Here is an 18,597-nt window from a genome sequence, read left to right as displayed (position 1 = left end):
CTAAAACCCTCAGTTTCTTTCTTGGAGTCCATACTCTTTCATGGTTCGTCTCCCCCTCCAATTTCCCCCCTTCCATTTTTCCCGTCCTTCTCCTAATGTCCTCCATGCTATTCCTTATGTTCCACAAATAAGTGAAACCATATGATAATTGACTTTCTCTGCTTGACTTATTTCACTTAGCATAATCTCCTCCAGTCCCATCCATGTTGATGCAAAAGTTGGGTATTCATTCTTTCTGATGGCTGAGTACTATTCCATTGTATATATGGACCACATCTTCTTTATCCATTCATCTGTTGAAGGGCATCTCGGCTCTTTCCACAGTTTGGCTATTGCGGACATTGCTGCTATGAACATTGGGGTACATATGGCCCTTCTTTTCACTACATCTGTGTCTTTGGGGTAAATACATAGTAGTGCAATTGCTGGGTCATAGGGTAGCTCTATTTTTATTTTTTTGAGGAACCTCCACACTGTTTTCCAAAGTGGCTGTACCAACTTGCATTCCCACCAACAGTGTAAGAGGATACCCCTTTCTCTACAACCGCTCCAACATTTGTTGTTTCTTTCCCTGTCCATTTTTGCCATTCTAACTGGTGTAAGGTGGTATCTCAATGTAGTTTTGATTTGAATTTCCCTGATGGCTAATGATGATGAACATTTTTTCATGTGTCTGATAGCCATTTGTATGTCTTCTTTGGAGAAGTGTCTGTTCATATCTTCTGCCCATTTTTTGACTTGTTTTTTTGGGTGTTGAGTTTGGGAAGTTCTTTATAGATCTGGGATATCAGCCCTTTGTCTGTAGTGTCATTTGCAAATATCTTCTCCCATTCTGTGGGTTGCCTCTGTTTTGCTGGCTGTTTCCTTTGCTGTGCAGAAGCTTTTTATCTTGATGAAATCCTAAAAGTTCATTTTTGCTTTTACTTCACTAGCCTTGGAGATGTATCATGAAAGAAGTTGCTGTGGCCGATGTCGAAGAGGTCACTGCCTATGTTCTCCTCTAGGATTTTAATAGATTCCTGTCTCATATTGAGGTCTTTCATCCATTTTGAGTTTATCTTTGTGTTGGGTGTTAGAGAATGGTCAAATTTCATTCTTCTGCATGTGGCTGTCCAACTTTCCCAGCACCATTTATTGAAGAGACTGTCTTTTTTCCATTGCATATTTTTTTTCCTGCTTTGTCGAAGATTATTTGACCATAGAGTTGAGGGTCCATATCTGGGCTCTCTATTCTGTTCCATTGGTCTATATGTCTGTTTTTGTGCCAGTACCATGCTGTCTTGGTGATCACAGATTTGTAATAAAGCTTGAAAACGGGCAACGTGATGCCCCCAGCTTTGTTTTTCTTTTTCAACATTTCCTTGGCAATTAGGGGTCTTTTCTGATTCCACACACATTTTAGGATTGTTTGTTCCAGCACTTTGAAAAATGTCATTGGAATTTCGATCGGGGTGGCGTTGAAGGTATAGGTTGCTCTGGGTAGCATAGACATTTGAACAATGTTTATTCTTCTGATCCAGGAGCATGGAATGTTTTTCCATCTTTTTGTGTCTTCTTCAATTTCTTTCATGAATGTTTTGTAGTTCCTAGAATATAGATCCTTTACCTCTTTGGTTAGGTTTATTCCGAGGTATCTTATGGTTTTTGGTGCTATTGTAAATGGAATCATTTCTCTAATATTTCTTTCTACAGTTGCATTGTTAGTGCATAAGAAATCAACTGATTTCTGTGCATTGATTTTGCATCCTGCCACATTACTGAATTGCTGTATGAGTTCTAGCATTTTGGGGATGGAGTCATTTGGGTTTTCCACATGAAGTATCATGTCATCTTTGACTTCTTCTTTGCCAATATGAATACCTTTTATTTCTTTTTGTTGTCTGAGTGCTGTTGCTAGGACTTCTAGTACTATGTTGAACAACAGTGGTGAGAGTCGACATCCTAGTTGTGTTCCTGATCTTAAGGGAAAGGCTCTCTCAGCTTTTCCCCATTGAGGATGATATTTGCTGTGGGTTTTTCAAAGATGGATTTTATAAAACTGAGGAATGTTCCCTCTATTCCTATACTCTGAAGAGTTTTAATCAGGAAAGGATGCTGTATTTTGTCAAATGTTTTTTCTGCATCAATTCAGAGGACCATATGGTTCTTCTCTCTCCTCTTATTCTACCTTGCATCCTGGGGATAAATCGCACTTGGTCGTGGTGGATGATCCTTTTAATGTATTGTAGGATCCTATTAGCTAGGATTTTGTTGAGAATTTTGGAATCCATATTCATCAGGGATATCAATCTGAAATTCTCCTTTTTGATGGGGTCTTTGCCTGGTTTGGGGATTAAGGAAATGCTGGCCTCATAGAATGAGTCTGGAAGCTTTCCTTCTATTTCTATTTTTTGACACAGTTTCAGTAGAATAGGTATTTCTTCTTTGAATGTTTGATAAATTCTCCAGGGAATCCATCAAGCCCTGGACTCTTGTTTTTTGGGAGGTTTTTAATCACAGCTTCAATCTTGTTACTGGTTATTGGCCTATTCAGGTTGTCAATTCCTTTCTGTTTCAGTCTTGGCAGTTTGTAGGTTTCCAGGAAGGCATCCATTTCTTCCAGGTTGCTTAATTTACTGGCATATAGATGTTGATAATAATTTCTAATAATTGTTTCTATTTCCTTGGTGTTAGTCATGATCTCTCCCCTTTCATTCATAATTTTATTAATTTTGGTCCTTTCTCTTTTTTTTTGGATAAGTCTAGCCAGTGGTTTACCGATGTCATTAATCTTTCAAAGAACCAGGTTCTAGTTTTGTTGATCTGATCTACTGAGTTTCTGGTTTCTAATTCATTGTTCTCTGCTCTCATCTTAAGTATTTCTCTTCTAATGCATGGCTTAGGCATGGTTTATTGCTTTTTCTCTAGGTTTTTAAGGTGTAAAGTTAGTTGGTGAATTCGGGATTTTTCTATTTTTCTGAGTGAGGCTTGGATGGCTATGTATTTCCCCCTTAGGACCGCCTTTGTAGTATCCCATAGGTTTTGGACTGATGTGTTTTTGTTCTCATTGGTTTCCATAAATTAAGTTCTTCTTTGACTTCCTGATTGACCCAAACATTCTTTTTTTTTTTTTTAAAGATTTATTTATTTATTTGAGAGAGCGAGAATGAGAGAGAGTACATGAGAGGGGGGAGGGTCAGAGGGAGAAGCAGGCTCCTCACTGAGCAGGGAGCCCCATGCGGGACTCGATCCCGGGACTCCAGGATCATGACCTGAGCCGAAGGCAGTCGCTTAACCAACTGAGTCACCCAGGCGCCCGACCCAAACATTCTTGAGCAGAGTGGTCTTTAGCTTCCAAGTGTTTGAATTTCTTCCAAATTTTTTCTTGTGATTAAGTTCCAGTTTTAAAGCATTATGGTCTGAGAATATGCAGGGAATAATCCCGATCTTTTGGTATTGGTTGAGACCTGATTTGTGACCCAGTACGTGGTCTATTCTGGAGAAAGTTCTGTGTGTATTCGAGAAGAATGAGTATTCTGTTGTTTCAGGGTGGAATGTTCTGTGTATATCTATGAGGTCCATCTGGTCCAGTGTGTCATTCAAAGCTCTTATTTCTTTGTTGATTTTCTGTTTAGATGATCTGTCCATTGCTGGGAGTGGAGTATTGAGGTCTCCTACAATTAACGCATATTATCAATATGACTCTTCATTTTGGTTAACAGTTGGCTTATGTAGTTGGCTGCTGCCATGCTGGGGGCGTAGATATTTACAATTGTTAGATCTTCTTGTTGGATAGACCCTTTAAGAATGATATAGTGTCCTTCTGTGTCTCTAACTACAGTCTTTAGCTTAAAATCTAATTTGTCTGATATAAGAATTGCTACCCCGGCTTTCTTTTGAGGTCCATTGGTATGGAAGATGCCACTTTCACTTTCAGTCTGGATGTATTTCATATTCAAAATGAGTCTCTTGTAGACAGCATATGGATGGGTCCTGTCTTTTTATCCAATCTGCAACCCTGTGCCATTTTATGGGAGCATTTAGTCTGTTCACGTTGAGAGTGATTTTTCAAAGATATGACTTTATTGTCATCATGTTGCCTGTAAAGTCCTTGTTTCTACAGATTGTCTTTGTAAATTTCTGTTCTATATCACTCTTGGGGATTTTCTCCTTTTATAGAACCCCCCTTAATATTTCTTGCAGGGCCGGCTTAGTGGTCACATATTCTTTCAGTTTCTGTCAGTCTCGGAAGCTCTGCATCTCTCCAACCATTCTAAATGACAGCCTTGCTGGATAAAGTATTCTTGGCTGCATGTTCTTCTCGTTTAGTACCCTGAATATGTTTTGCCAGCCCTTTCTGACTTGCCAGGTCCCTGTGGATAGGTCTGACATTATTTTGATATTCCTCCCTCTGTAGGTAAGGAATCTCTTCCCCCTCATTGCCGTTAAGATGGTTTCCTTGTTTCTAAGATTTGTGAGTTTTACTATTACATGCCGGGGCATTGGTCTATTTTCCTTGATCTTGGGAGGGGTCCTTTCTGCCTCTAGGACTCAAATGTTTGTTTCATTCCCCAGATTAGGGAAGTTCTCAGCTACGATTTGCTCAAATATATCTTCTAGTCCTCTTTCTCTCTCTCTCCTCCCCAATAATTCTGACAATGTAATGTTTCATGGTGTCACTTATTTCTCTAATTCTGTTTTCATGGATTTTGGGCTGTTTCTCCCAGGCCTCCTCTTTTTCCTTCTTTTTTATCAATTGGCCTTCTAGTTCACAAATTCGTTCTTCTGCCTCATTTACCGTAGTTGTTAGAGTATCTAGATTAGATTGGATCTCACTGATAGCATTTTTAAGTTCTGCCAGTTCAGCTTTCACTTCTGCCCTTAGAGACTCTATATTGCCATATTGCATGAGGGTTCCTATTTCTCCACTTCCTTGCCAACACTTGTTTCTTGTGTTACTGATTTTAGCCCTACTGATAGGTGTGAGGTGATATCTCAATGTAGTTTGGATTTGCATTCCCCTGATGATAAGTGATATTGATCATCTTTTCATGTGTCTGTTGTCCATCTGGATGTCTCCTTTCCAGAAAAGTCTGTTCATGTCTTCTGTTCATTTTTTAATTGGATCTCCCTAAGGATTTTAAGCCAAATTTTACTTTATTACTTCTTTTTTTTTTTGCCTCTCATTTTTTTTAATTTTTTTTAAAGATTTTATTTATTAGAGAGAGCATGTGAGAGAGAGAGAGCAGGAGTTGGGGCAGAGGGATTGGGAGAAGCAGACCCCCAGCTGAGCAGAGAGCCCAATTTAGGGCTCGATCCCAGGACCCTGGGATCATGACCTGAGCTGAAGGCAGAAGCTTAACCAACTGCCTCTCATTTTATATCCATAGTAGGGACTGAGAGATTTTTTTGGCACTCATCATCTAAATTATTACTGTTTAGTCAGTTATACTTATCAGTTTAATCTTTTCTACCCTGGAACATTTACAAACTATCATTCATCCAGTGATTAAAACAAGTGATATGCATTCTTACAAGTTTTTATCTGAAGATTTGTAATCTCAGAAATTGTATGAAGAGTCAACTCTCTAAATGGTTTTAATGAGAACATAATGAAGGAAAAGAAAGATGAAAGATTATGAGGCAAAAAGAAGGTTAATAGAAATTAAGTATTAGTTTGACCAATTTCTTTGTATTTTAAGAATCTTAAAGATATTAGAGTATTTCAGGTATAGGAGAAACTCTATTAAATTAAATTCCTTGATGGAATAGGCTCAGTGGCAATTACACTTTTGGAAATAAAGCATGCTGAAGATCTTTCAGAATCCTTCAGAATAAAACACATCTTCCATAATATTTTATAGCCTATCTCCAAGAATAGGATGTAGGCTATATGCTTGCAAAACCATCAACGCAAAAGCCTACTGTCTTACCCGTTCATCTGTACTGCCTGTTGCATGATGGGAATAATTGATGATACCAGGAATGGGCTGCTCACCGTGTGCCATGATAACAGCTGGACTGGTGTAGAATGGATGCTTCTAATGCACAACACATAACAACTATGAGTACAGTGACAGGAAGACATGAAACTATACAAGCAAAATGACTAGAAAGGAAAAGGGTGAAACAAATGAAACAATGAAATGCCAAAATTTTTCAAATGTAGAATGACCATATCAGCTTAGACTTCAAATGTTGGAAACTTTTTCTTAAGACTGAAATTGATGGTACTTTTTACTCTTTTAATTAACAGTAAAAGAGTAAGAAGATGTAATGATTTAAAAATGTACCTATTTAACCAATCAGTTCCATAAAAACAAAATGAAACCAAACCAAACAAAAATCACATACAATTTAAATATTTACTAGCCTTAAGTAAAGACTTAAGGGACCACTGAATAGATATGGAGACATTTGGTCTTCAGTGAAAGAATTACCTACTGGTTGTCTAAATGGACACTTTAAAAAGATTTCTATGATCCTTTCTAATCTATGTGTTGTCAAAAATCCTCTTAAGAGCTATGCTCATAGCCAAAATATCTGGGTGATAACCTAAAACTTTAGGAATTCCTTCATAGAGTGAGATTAGGTTTTCAATCTTGTGCTCTCAGTCAGTGAACAATCATTATTCCCAGAAGTGATATGTTACTTTGTGAAGATTTTAAAGCATACTGGGTGGTTTATACTAGGTATGACTAAAAAGGTAAATGATATTCTACGACTAAGGTGACTAAATTTATGCAAGTACCTCATTGTACTCTGTACATTGTACTACCAAAATTGCCCAAAGAGAATCTGTAATACTTTGGTACTATCTTAATAATATTTATTACTTTATTGAATAAAAAATGCAAATACATTATATCTATTTCCTCTCTATCACTACGGTAATTTAGGTCAAGTAACATTTAAATAAGTGTTAATTGCTGAAAAACTCTGTCTTAAAAAAATTAATCTTTCTCAACTAATTTTTTGAGTCATCTAAGGTCTCTTACTTGCAGTCTGCTGCTCTTTTATGAACTTGTGAATATTTGATGTTTTAAATATATAAATGTTGTATATTTAATATGACCACAAAAATGACATTTCCAAAGAGTTCTTAAATGTCACATTTTACCTATTTACCTATTACTTCAGTAGGTAACAGCAATCTTTAATGTCTCAGAACTGAGAACAAACTTCAATGCTTTTAAGGACTCTACATTATGGAGGGCACATAGCTACGGAGTGTCATGAATATCCTGGTTCTTTTTTAAGGATGCCCTGAAAAGGTACTGAACTTATGAAAAAATTGGATGGTAAGAGGGATGAAATCAGTACATTTACCTGTGGTTCCTTTAGATCTTTTGGTCTCTGTCAGCAGGCTTACCTTGGCAGCAATGGCTGCTGCGGTTATATGTGATGAAGAACTGTCTTCTGTTGAAGCAACACCACTGTCTTTCTTCTCTTCTTCCTCTTCCTCACATTGAACCCCTTTGTCTTCTGTCTGTTTATGGGGGCTAGTTGTAGGAGGAGGGGAAAGAGGAGGTGGTGGGGAAGGTAAATCTTCAAGTTCATCATGCACTTCCTTTACTTTTACAATGGCATCACGTAAAAGGTCAATGGCATGAGGTAGAGCTGGCAGTATAAACTGAAAGCATTCCTGTATGCAAGAGGAAGAAAAAAAATGAAGATAAAGCACTTTTATAGGCATATAAAATGGTAAAAATTCAAACTTATTTGTGATTTTGGATCTATATTTCTCTCCATATATCTTATGAATCATACTGAAAATATTATCTTTTGCAATATGAAATATGAAGTAAACATGGTACATAGTATTCTCTGTAAGCTGTAGAACTACAGTACTATATAAGCACATAGTACATTTTTCTTAAAGTAAAATTTCTGTACAACTTCGGGTTTTAAAGATGCATTATGGGAAAGGCAGGAAACAGTTTTCACCTTTCTAGTCAGAGCAGAACACTAGAATTAACCAATTGAGGACTGACTTATTTTATTCAGACAGCTAAGGTTCTGACTATTATCATAAAATGTAGCTAGGCAAAACTGTGCAATATGCAAAAATAGGTATGTTTGTACAGAGCACTGCATAAAAATTAATATAGTTTCCTGTTCAAGTGCCCACTATTACCTATAATGTATCACCAAAAGAGAATAGGTGAGAACTTTAAAATCAGAACATAGGGCCAAATATGTTTGGGGAATATGTTGGGGCAGAGGACTTTGTCTTTTACATTTAAAGTAACTTACCTTAAAATTTAAGATGTAAAAAAATATCTTAAAATTTACAGAGGGTTATATGAATATCTGTAAGGGTACTTGATCTTTTGACTTCTCTTTATATGGCTCAATCATTTTAGTGATAAAGATTATACAGCAAAGAATTTAATCTTGACCAATGAGAGCTCTGGCCTTTACTTTCAGCTTTGGGGAGGTGAACTCTAGTTCCTGGTCTTGCCTAAAAGGAGTGTCTTTGTTTGCCTGTGATTTGGCCACTGGACAATCTAACAATGTGGATTATTATGAGGACTTTGGGAAACATGGTATTAGTTTTGCCTCTGGATGGAACTGGAGACTAAAGGCATAAGTTTCCCCTCTAGGAAGAGTTAGACTAAAGGTCAACCATATGGGTAATATGTGATCAAGTCCCAGTAAGAACTCTGGACATCAAAGGCAAAGGTGAGTGTGCCTAGTTAGTGATATTCTGTGTGTATTGTCTCTTTTATGGTCAAGAAGAGGTAATGCTATCCCTGGCTCCATGGGAGAGGATGATCAGATTTGGTACCTTTCAGCATTTGCCCTATATGCTTCTTCTCTTGGCTGACTTCTGTCTGAATTCTTTCCCTGCAATACACCACAAAGGTAAGTATAGCAGCTTTCAGTGAGTTCTGTTAGTCCTTCTAGTTAATTATTAAAATTGAGGGTGGGTTTTAGAAACTCCCTAAATTGCAACTTGGTGTCAGAAGTGAAGGAAGTCTTGTGGAGTACTCCAACTTTATAGTTCGCTAACTTTTGCAGTTGGCCCAAACTCCTTACAGTTGGTGTTAGAAGTGTGACTCACTAGAAAGATCCTGACTCATGTGATCATGAAACATCATCTGGGCAGAGAAAGGAAGAGATGGTGGGGAGGATTAATCTTTAGAGGCTGGATAAACACAGGGTCACCCACAGAATGCAATTGCAGCTGTGTTGTGATTAGTTATTGGAGCTAAAAGTTAGCAATGGAATTTTGAAATAAAAGATCCAACTTTTAAGGAGTTGTGTCATTGGATGTATAAAGAAACAAGGTAAATTTATAATCTCTTCATTATTGTTATTTGCACTAGCTAAAACAAAAGGAAGAATGTTGGGGTGAATCCTAAGGTTGTGCCAATCTTAGAGTTTGGCTGATCTAACATATAGCTGCTGGCCTCTGAGCTGCTTCCAAAGAAAAATGTTATGCTGAAGTGATTAACAGTGAATAAAGTTAGACTTATTCATAAGAGAATGGAGCAAAAGAAATGAGAGATTCAAGGGACTTGTCTTATAAGGGTAGAAATATTTAAGCAATTATTAAGAAAATGGATTTATAAAGTGAGTATTGTTGGGGGCAAAAGAAAGGTGTTAATGTAGCAGCACTGTGGGTTGAGCAGACAGATGGGAGCACTGGTCTCCCAACATTGAAGGGTCCTAAATAATCTCTATTTACCCTAGTCTGAAGGAATTTTAAAAACTAGAAGGCAAATATAACTAAAAGAAACCTCACCTTGCATCACCTTAAGTGATGGTCCTATAATCTAATCAAGATAAGGCCTGACAAAAGAATGTGAATCCCTTGGTCCAAACCAGGCCTAGAAATCCAAGGCCAAATGCACATAAATGGATAAAATGGTCATGGGATAGAGAAGATACTTTTCTGGGATTCCTCAACATGGGATCCACCATGTACTATGATCCTAATACCTGTTGAAGTTCTAATGGGAGGTACAGTTAGATTGGAAGGATACAGGGATGCAACAGTTGATGGAATTAGAGTGAAAGTTGGGATGAAAACTAGAATGTCTGGACAGTGAACTTCATATGAAGTGATCTGTCTCCTTTACCTGATTGTATTATGGGGATGGATATTGTGTTTGACTGGACAATTTTTCTTTTACCTAGTATTGTAAAATAGAAAGCATATAAATCAACTCTTCCACCAGTATACATTATATATGCTAAGTGGGAACAAATAAGATTGCCTGAGTCCACACAGGTCATTAATTTGCTATACAACAGACCTGAGTGGAGTGCAAACTGGGTTTATGGAAAAAAATCTGTGAGTACCACCTAGCAACAACTGCTGGGACTTTGGGCCAGAAAATTTCCATTTGAGAGACAATTACTAGCGTGCTATTGGATTTTAATTGAGACTATCCTTATGACTGAAGAACATAAAATAATCTTGAAACCTGAAATATCCATAATGTTTTGGGAATATCAGAGAAATGCTCTAATGGGGAAGGCAATGCCCAGGAGAGTTCCATAATAAAATGGAAATGGTTCATATAGGATCATGCTACCAGGAGAATACAAGGAGGTACTCACGAGCAGGTAGCCTCTTTTCACCTAGGGTCGACTTCGGAACCACCTGAGGAGCTGCTGGATCCTATGGCCACTTGGGCCACTTGGGCGGTGCCCTATAAACAGCTTTCTATTGATCAACAAAATGCTGCTTGGTTTATGGATGGCAATTCCAAGGTGAAGGGACAGCATCCTGTTTGGAAGGCCGCCACTCTGATTGAAGAAGGTAAAAACAAATCAGCTCGATAGGCTGAACTGCATGATGTTTGCCCCTATGTTTGGGTTTTTACCAACTCATAGGAAGTGTCCGGTGGCCTGGCCATATGGTCAGGCAGAAGGGCAATGGAAAATTGGTCTATCAAATGGATGCTTGTATGGGGCATGGCCTATGGAAGTCACTCTGGGAATATAAGGGGTATGTTAAAGTAGGATACATCAATGCCCATCAGAGGAACCCCCTTTCAGAAATGGAAGTTAATTGGAACTGGTGAACAGATATCCCAGTATGCATGCTTGACATGGCACCTGGGCCCATGAAATGAGTGGGCAATGGGGGGGCTGCAACGATGCAGATATGGGCTGAATTGATATATTCTTCTTGCACCCACTGAGGCACAAAAATGCCAATGAGAAGTGTTCTGTGTGCTAACAAAAAAGAGAGACAGCAGAAGGTTATGCAGCATATTCCATAGGGGAAAGTCCTGCATATAGCTAGCAAGTTGGACTGATGCTGCTAGTCCCTTGAGGCTACAAATCAGTCCTAACAGGAATAGACATTTACTCTGGACTGGGCTTTGCTTACCCAATGGTAGATGCAAATACTCAGCGTACTATAAAAGGACTAAACAGAAAATACTGTACCAATGACTGCAGAGTCATATTTCTTTAGACCAAAGTACACACTTTCATATTCAGAGCAATGATTTGACAGAAAATTGGAATGGGCTATGGAAACATTTGTTGTCTAAAAAAGGAGAAGCATGGCTTATATGCTCTCATTAGTGTGTGGTCCATTCAACAAGAGGGAGGCCAAGGGAAGGTCCCCACTAAATATAGTCCTCTACTTTTCTAGGGAAGAGGGGGCTGGGCCACGATGCTGGTATGACTATACTTTTTTCTTTAGGACTATACTTTTTCTTTTAGCACATCACATCAACTTTCTTTTTTTCTACCTGATACTGTGGTACTAGGATCAGAGCTACAACTATGCATACCAGAAGCAGGATGATTCTTAAGCAGAAACTATTAACTATACCTTTAAACCTTTATGTCAGAGTGCCTAAGGGCCTGATGGGGTAGATTATGCCTGACTCCATCTGGCCAAATTGGGACTGACAGTGGATGCAGTTATATTGCCTGGTGTTTGAGATTGCTCACTAGTAACCCTACCTTGTATGAATGGAAAAGGACTAAGCAGGTGGCACTTGTTAAACGAATATTACTGGTGGCAATATGGACCAGCACAGTGGCCAAATCAACTGTCTCATTAAAAGAGTTTCAAAGGAAAAGTCTGAGTATAAATGGAAAGAAGGAGGAATGATAGCTGGAGGTAAAGGAATGAATAAATGGGTTATGCAATGAGGGAGATCCAATATATTGGTTTCTCAAAATCTTTAGAACAAGAGAGGATATTGTTTCTTAGCTCAGTTGTAACAGATGCCAGAAAAGTTAAAGCCATATGTTGCTGAGACTACTACTGCTTTGGAAACCTGACAAGCCCATAAACCTGAGTAGTGTAGTTCTGGGAGACATTTTGATCATATGATATGATGACAGACCACGCTAACTGTTAATGTCTATGTAGGACTCCAGTAGTGTGCCAGTTACCTTTTAACTCATATTTCAGGTTATATCTACAACTACTGTGAAATGTTGTAATACTGTCATTGCTAGTAAGATTATAATACTGATATTGATGATCATATGTATTGGGAAATTGAGTTAAATCCTCCTCAAAATGTAATACCAATGGAAAATGACTGGCCTAAACAAGGTAGCTAATGTCTGTGGAACTAGTTCTGTGCAAGTGTATCATAGGATAAAAATAGCACATCAAGGTAAAAATTAGTATATTAGTACAAAAATATGAAATATGTATAATGGCTTTAGAGAATAAATTAGCTGTTTCTCAAATTTATCCCTATCCCACCCTGGCTCCTCTAAATCTTAGACACATTCACACTGATACTGTTGTTATATCTGTAATATAAATGCTATAGTAAATATAGATGCTCAGCCAGACAAATACAATCATTTTTCTGTAAGAGAGCTTTGGCCAAAAGCCAGGGGGGCAGCTTGTGCAATGAAGAATTAACCTTACTCCAAGAGAGTCTGGCCTTAGCTCTCAGTTACTGGGATGTGATAGGAGTGTCTTTGTTGCCTGGGAACTTTGGCTACCAGACAGTGTAACAGTGTGATTTATGATGAGGGCTTTGGACATTCTGGTATCAGTTTTGCCTCTGGTAGATGTTGGAGACTAAAGGAAACAGCCTAACCTTAAAGGGCTAGAGATTAAAGGCCAGCATTACAGGCAGTATGTGATGAGCCCCAGTAAAAACTCTGAACACTAAAGTCTTGGAGCTTCCCTGATTTTCAGTGCTGTTATACACTGATGCCAAGAGAGTAATGCATTCATGATTCTATAGGGAGAGGATAACAGAAGGTCTGCATTTGGTACCTCTCTTCTACTCTTGGTTAACTTGAATCTGTATTCTTTCTGTCATAAAGCATAACTGTCAGCTTAACATCTTTTGGTGAGTTCTGTGAGTCTTTCTAGTGAATTACTGAAACTGAGGGTGGTTTTGGGAATGCACTAAATTGCAACTGGTGTCAGACACTAGGGAGGGCAGTCTCATGGAGTCCTCTAACATCTTGGTTGACTAACTCTCATAGTTGGCTAAAACTTTACACTAAATCGTATAAATCACAAGGTTGCTTACCTGAGATCCTTTCTTGCTACCTGGCAGGTTAATTATGAGGGTTTTCCCTCTGATTCCACATACAGGCCTGAAAGGAAAGAGAAACTGGATGAATACTAAATTGCAATGAACAGTGAAATACATTCAACAACAAAGTTCAATCATTGTACTTACATGTGAACAACGGTTTTAGAATAAAATTGTTACAACTAGAGATTTACCAATTGCTATATAAATTGGGCACTCTGGCTGAGGTTTTTACAATAATGGTTAGTGTGGTAGACTGGAAAAATGTACTGAACATGGAATCAGAACAAATTAGCCAATTTGACGAAATAATGGCCAAAATATCTTTTTTCTCAAACTTAGCTTCTTCATATCTCATATAGTTCTAAGATTTCAGTGAGATAAATGTGTTAAAAATGTCTAGCACAGTAACATTTATGCTCAAAAGTCTAACACAAAAAGCACTCAGGAGTTGAATGAGACTTACATTTAAGCTCTTGCTTCTCAGAAAAGGGTGTATATTTTAGAGTAAAATAAAGTTTCGAATGAATGGCAGTTGGGAGACTTTGGAGAGCTTAGCTGCTGAAAGATCCACTGAAGAATATGGGCAAGTAAAAGTAGAAAGGTCTTTCAGAGATCACTAAATTTCCAAGCCACTTTTAAACCAAGTGGTTAGATAAGAAACATGAACAGTGGAAAAGCACTGGAAGACAGAAGTCAAGAGTTGAAGGCCTGGATTTCATATGAGAGTTGGAATCATACTCTACCAATAATTGGCGGTTACTTTTACCTGGTAACATCTCATTTTCATCATCTGAAAACAAAGGGATTAATCTAAAATTTTACAACTAAAATTTTAAGTCAGGTAAGAACCTTTTCCCAAAACTTCTTCCTAAGAATGACTTTATTTTTAAACTACTTTTACTCTCTGAAATAACCTAAAGTTGTCTTATATTTTATTGTTTTTTTTCTTGTGTCCTATTCACAGAGTCAATAGCTATTTTAAGATTTCCATATTCCTTTTAATTGAGATATAATCGACAAATAACACTGTATTAGTTTTAGGTGTACAAAAATGATGTGATATGTGTATATACTGTGAAAGGATTGCCACAATAAGTTTAGTTAACATCCATCACTGTACAGTTATTATTTTTTTTCTTGTAATGAGAACTCTTACAATCTACTTTCTTAGAAACTTTCAAATATACAATACAGCAGTATTAAATATAGTCACCACGCCGACATTACATCCCTAAGATTTATTTAACTCGTAAGTTCGTGTTTTTGACCACCTTCCCCCATTTCACCCACTCTGCAATGCCTGCCTCTGGCAACCACCAATCTGTTCTCTGTATTTATGAGTTTGGTTAATTTTTAGATCCCACACAAATGTGAGATAATAAGGTATTTGTCTTTCTGTCTGATTTATTTCACTTAACATAATGCACCAACGTCCCATCTGTGTTGGTGCAAGTGGCAGGATTTCCCTCATTTTTATGGTTCAATAATATTCCATTGCACATACATACCACAGTTTCTTTATCCATTCATCTATCAGGAGACATAGGTTGTTCTGTGTCCTGGTCATTGTAAATAATGCTACAATGAACACAGGGATACAGACATCTTTTCAAGACAGTGATTTCACTTCCTTTGGATAGATGCCCAGGTGGAAATGCTGCATCACATGGTAGTTCTGTTTTTAATTTTTTGAGCAGCTGCTATACTCTTTTCCATAGTGCCTGAACCAATTTATATTCCCTAACAGTACACAGGGGTTCCCTTTTCTGTATATCTTTTTGTTATCTCATATTTTTGATAATAGCCATTCTAACAGATGTAAAGTGGTATCCCATTGCAGTTTTGATTTCCATTTCTCTGATGATTAGTGATATTAAGCATCTTTTCACATACTTGTTGGCCATTTAGATGTCTTATTTGAAAAAATGTCTATTCAGATCCATTGTCCATTTTTTAATTGGATTTTTTTTTCTACTGAGCTGTATGAATTCTTTATATATTTTGGATATTAACTTCTTATCAGATATATAATTTGTGAATATTTTCTTCCATTTCATAGGTTGCCTTTTCATTTTGTTGATGACTTCCTTTGTTGCACAGGTTTTTAGATTGACATAGTCCCATTTATTTTGGCTTTTGGAGCCAAATCCGGAAAAGCACTACCAAGATTGATGTCTAGAAGCTTATCCACTATGTTTTATTCTAGGAGCTTTATGGTTTCAGGTTTTACATCCACGTCTTTAATCTATATTGAGTTGATTTTTGTGTATAGTTTAAGATAGTGGTCCTATTTCATTCTTTTACATGTAACTGTCCAGTTTTCCCACCATTTATTGAAGACACTTCCCCCATTATATATTCTTGATTCCTTTGTCATGAATTAATTGACCACATATGCATGGGTTTACTTCTGGGTACTCTATTTTGTTCCACTAATCTGTGCTCTGTTCTTATGCCAATACCATATTGTTTGATTACTACAGCTTTGTAATAAAGTTTGATCAGGAAGTGTGATGCCTCCAGTTTTGTTCACCTTTCTCAAGATGCTTTGAATATTTGGGGTCTTCTGTGTGTCCATTAGGAATGATTGATCTATTTCTGTAAAAAATGCCATTGGAATTTTGATAGGAACTGCACTGAATATGTAGACTGCTTTGGGCAATAAGGACATTGTAACAATATTAATTATTTCAATCCATGACCATGAAATATCTTTCTATTTATTTGTGTCTTTAATTTTTTCATCAATGTCTTCAAGTTTTCAGTGTATAGGATTTTCACTTCCTTGGTTAACTTTATTCCTAGGTATTTTATTATTCTTGATGCAATTATAAATGGGATTGTTTTCTTAATTTCTCTGACAGTTCATTATTGGTGTATAGAAATGCAACTGATTTTTAAATACTGATTTTGTATCCTGCAACTTTACTAATTTGTTTCTTTGTTCTAACTTTTGTGTGTGTGTGTGAAGTCTTTAGGGTTTATTATATCTAATAGCATGTCATCTACAAATAGACAGTTTTATTTCTTTTCTGATTTGGGTGACTTTTATTTTTATTTTTTTCTTGCCTAATTGCTTTGGCTAGGACTTCCAGTACTATGTTGAATAAAAGTGGTGAGAGTAGGCGTCCTTGATTTGTTCCTGATCTTAGAGAGAAAGCTTTCAGTTTTTCACCATTGAGTATGATGTTAACTGTGGGCTTGTCATATGTTATTATATTTAGGTACATTCCTTCTATATCCATGTTGTTGAGAGTTTTCATCATGAATGGATGTTAAATTTTGTCAAATGCTTTTTCTGCATCTGTTGAGAGGATTATATAATTTTTTATCCTTTATTTTGTTACTGTGGTCTATCACACCATTTGATCTGTGGATGTTAAATCATCACTGGAACCCTGGAAAAAAAAATCCCACTTCATCATGGTCCTTTTAATGTACAGTTGTATTCAGTTTGCTAATATTCTGTTGACGATTTTTGCATCTATATTCATCAGGGATATTGACCTGTATTTTTCTTTTCTTGTAGTTTTCTTCTCTGGTTTTGGTATCAGGGTAATGCTGCTCTTATAAAATGAGTTTGGGAGTGTTCCCTCCTCTTCTATTTTTTTGGAAGAGTCTGAGGATTGGCATTAATTCTTCTTTAATTGTTTCAAAAATTCAATAGTGAAGCCATATGGTCATTGACCTGTTGGAAGGTTTCAAATTACTGATTCAATCTCCCTACTAATTAATCTGCTCAGATCTTCTATTTCATAACTAAGTCATGGTAGGTTGTGTTTCTAGAAATTTACCCATGTCTGTTAGGTTGTCCAATTTGTTGGTGTACAATTAATCACAGTAGTCTCTTATGATCTTTGTATTTCTGTAGCATTCGGTTCTAATGTTTCCTCTTTTATAAATAATTTTATTTAGTTGAGGGCTCTTTTCATTTTTTTTTTTGGTGAATCTAATTTTTTAAATCTTTTCAAGGTATCAGCTCTTAATGTCATTGATATTTTCTGTTGTCTTTTTAGTCTCTATTTCCTTTATTTCTGCTCTGTTTACCTCCTTCCTTCTAATAACTATGGGTTTAATTTGTTCATTTTAGTTCCTTGAGGTATAAAGTTTAGTTATGGCCTGAAGTTGTAGGCATTAATTGCTATGAACTTCCCTCTTGGATTGCTTTTGCTTCATCTCATAAGTTTTAGTATGCTGTATTTCCATTTTTCCCAAGATATTTCTTGATTTTGCTTTTGATTTCTTCTTTCACCCATTGGTTGTTCAGCAGCATGTTGTTGGCTTTCCACATATTTGTGATTTTTCCAGTTTTCTTCTTGTAATTGATTTCTACTTTCATACCATTATGGATAGAAAAGAGGCTTGATAGGATTTCAATCTAATTAAATTTATTAAAATTTGTGCTGTGGTCTAATATATTATCTATTCTATATAATGATATGTCATGATATATATAATGGAGAATGGACCAAATGTGTTTGAGAAGAATGTGTATCTGCAGCTTTTGGAAGGAAAGTTCTGTAAGTGTCTGCTGAGTCCATCTGGTGTAAAGTGTCATTTAAATTCAATGTTTTCTTATTGATTTTCTGTTTGGATGATCTACTCGTTGATGAAAGTGGGGTACTGAAGTCTCCTACTATTACTGCATTTCTATTTTTCCTTTCAGGTCTGTTAATATTTGGTTTATATATTTAGCTGCTCCTATGTTTAGTGCATAAGTATTAACAAATGTTATATCCTCTTGTTGGAGTGACTGCTTTATTATTATACAATGACCTTCTTTTTTCTCTTATTACAGCCTTTTTCTTGAAGTCTATTTTGTCTGATATAAGCATAGTTACCCCAGCTTGCTTTTGTTTTCCATTTGAAAATATTTTTTCCATCCCTTCACTTTCAAAACTCAGTTATTATAAGGATTAATATAATCCTTGAAACATAATGTATTGTACAGTACCTAGAAGAGACTGGATAATGAATAAGTACCTGGTCAATTTTCTCTTAAAAAGTACATTGGGGTTAGAAAATGAAGGTCATGAATTCACTGTAAAGATCTAGACCTCTCTTTTTAAATTAAGTTTTTAATTTCAATTCCAGTATAGTTAATGTACAGTGTTATATTAGT

At 36.6% G+C, this 18,597-nt stretch overlaps 1 protein-coding gene across 14 annotated transcripts in view; it reads right to left on the bottom strand.

Annotated features, from left to right (window-relative positions):
- GPHN (gephyrin) overlaps window positions 1-18,597 on the bottom strand; it is a 624,049-nt gene that overhangs the window by 245,062 nt on the left and 360,390 nt on the right. For 7 of the 14 annotated variants that reach the window (XM_064571194.1, XM_064571182.1, XM_064571183.1 and 4 more), the window contains 3 exons: window positions 13,467-13,533; window positions 7,352-7,624; window positions 5,913-6,020 (listed from right to left, as the gene is read on the bottom strand). In XM_064571194.1, the coding sequence (XP_064427264.1) occupies window positions 5,913-6,020; window positions 7,352-7,624; window positions 13,467-13,533 (448 nt within the window). The remainder of the gene's footprint in view (window positions 1-5,912; window positions 6,021-7,351; window positions 7,625-13,466; window positions 13,534-18,597) is intronic. The other 7 variants (XM_064571187.1, XM_064571189.1, XM_064571190.1 and 4 more) reach the window with 1 other exon arrangement.

The sequence above is a fragment of the Mirounga angustirostris genome, unplaced genomic scaffold, assembly GCF_029215605.1.
Source record: "Mirounga angustirostris isolate CCGP_5_RB_7025 unplaced genomic scaffold, mMirAng1.0.hap1 SCAF_9, whole genome shotgun sequence".
NCBI lineage: Eukaryota > Metazoa > Chordata > Mammalia > Carnivora > Phocidae > Mirounga > Mirounga angustirostris.
This window is presented reverse-complemented; position numbering and strand designations above follow the sequence as displayed.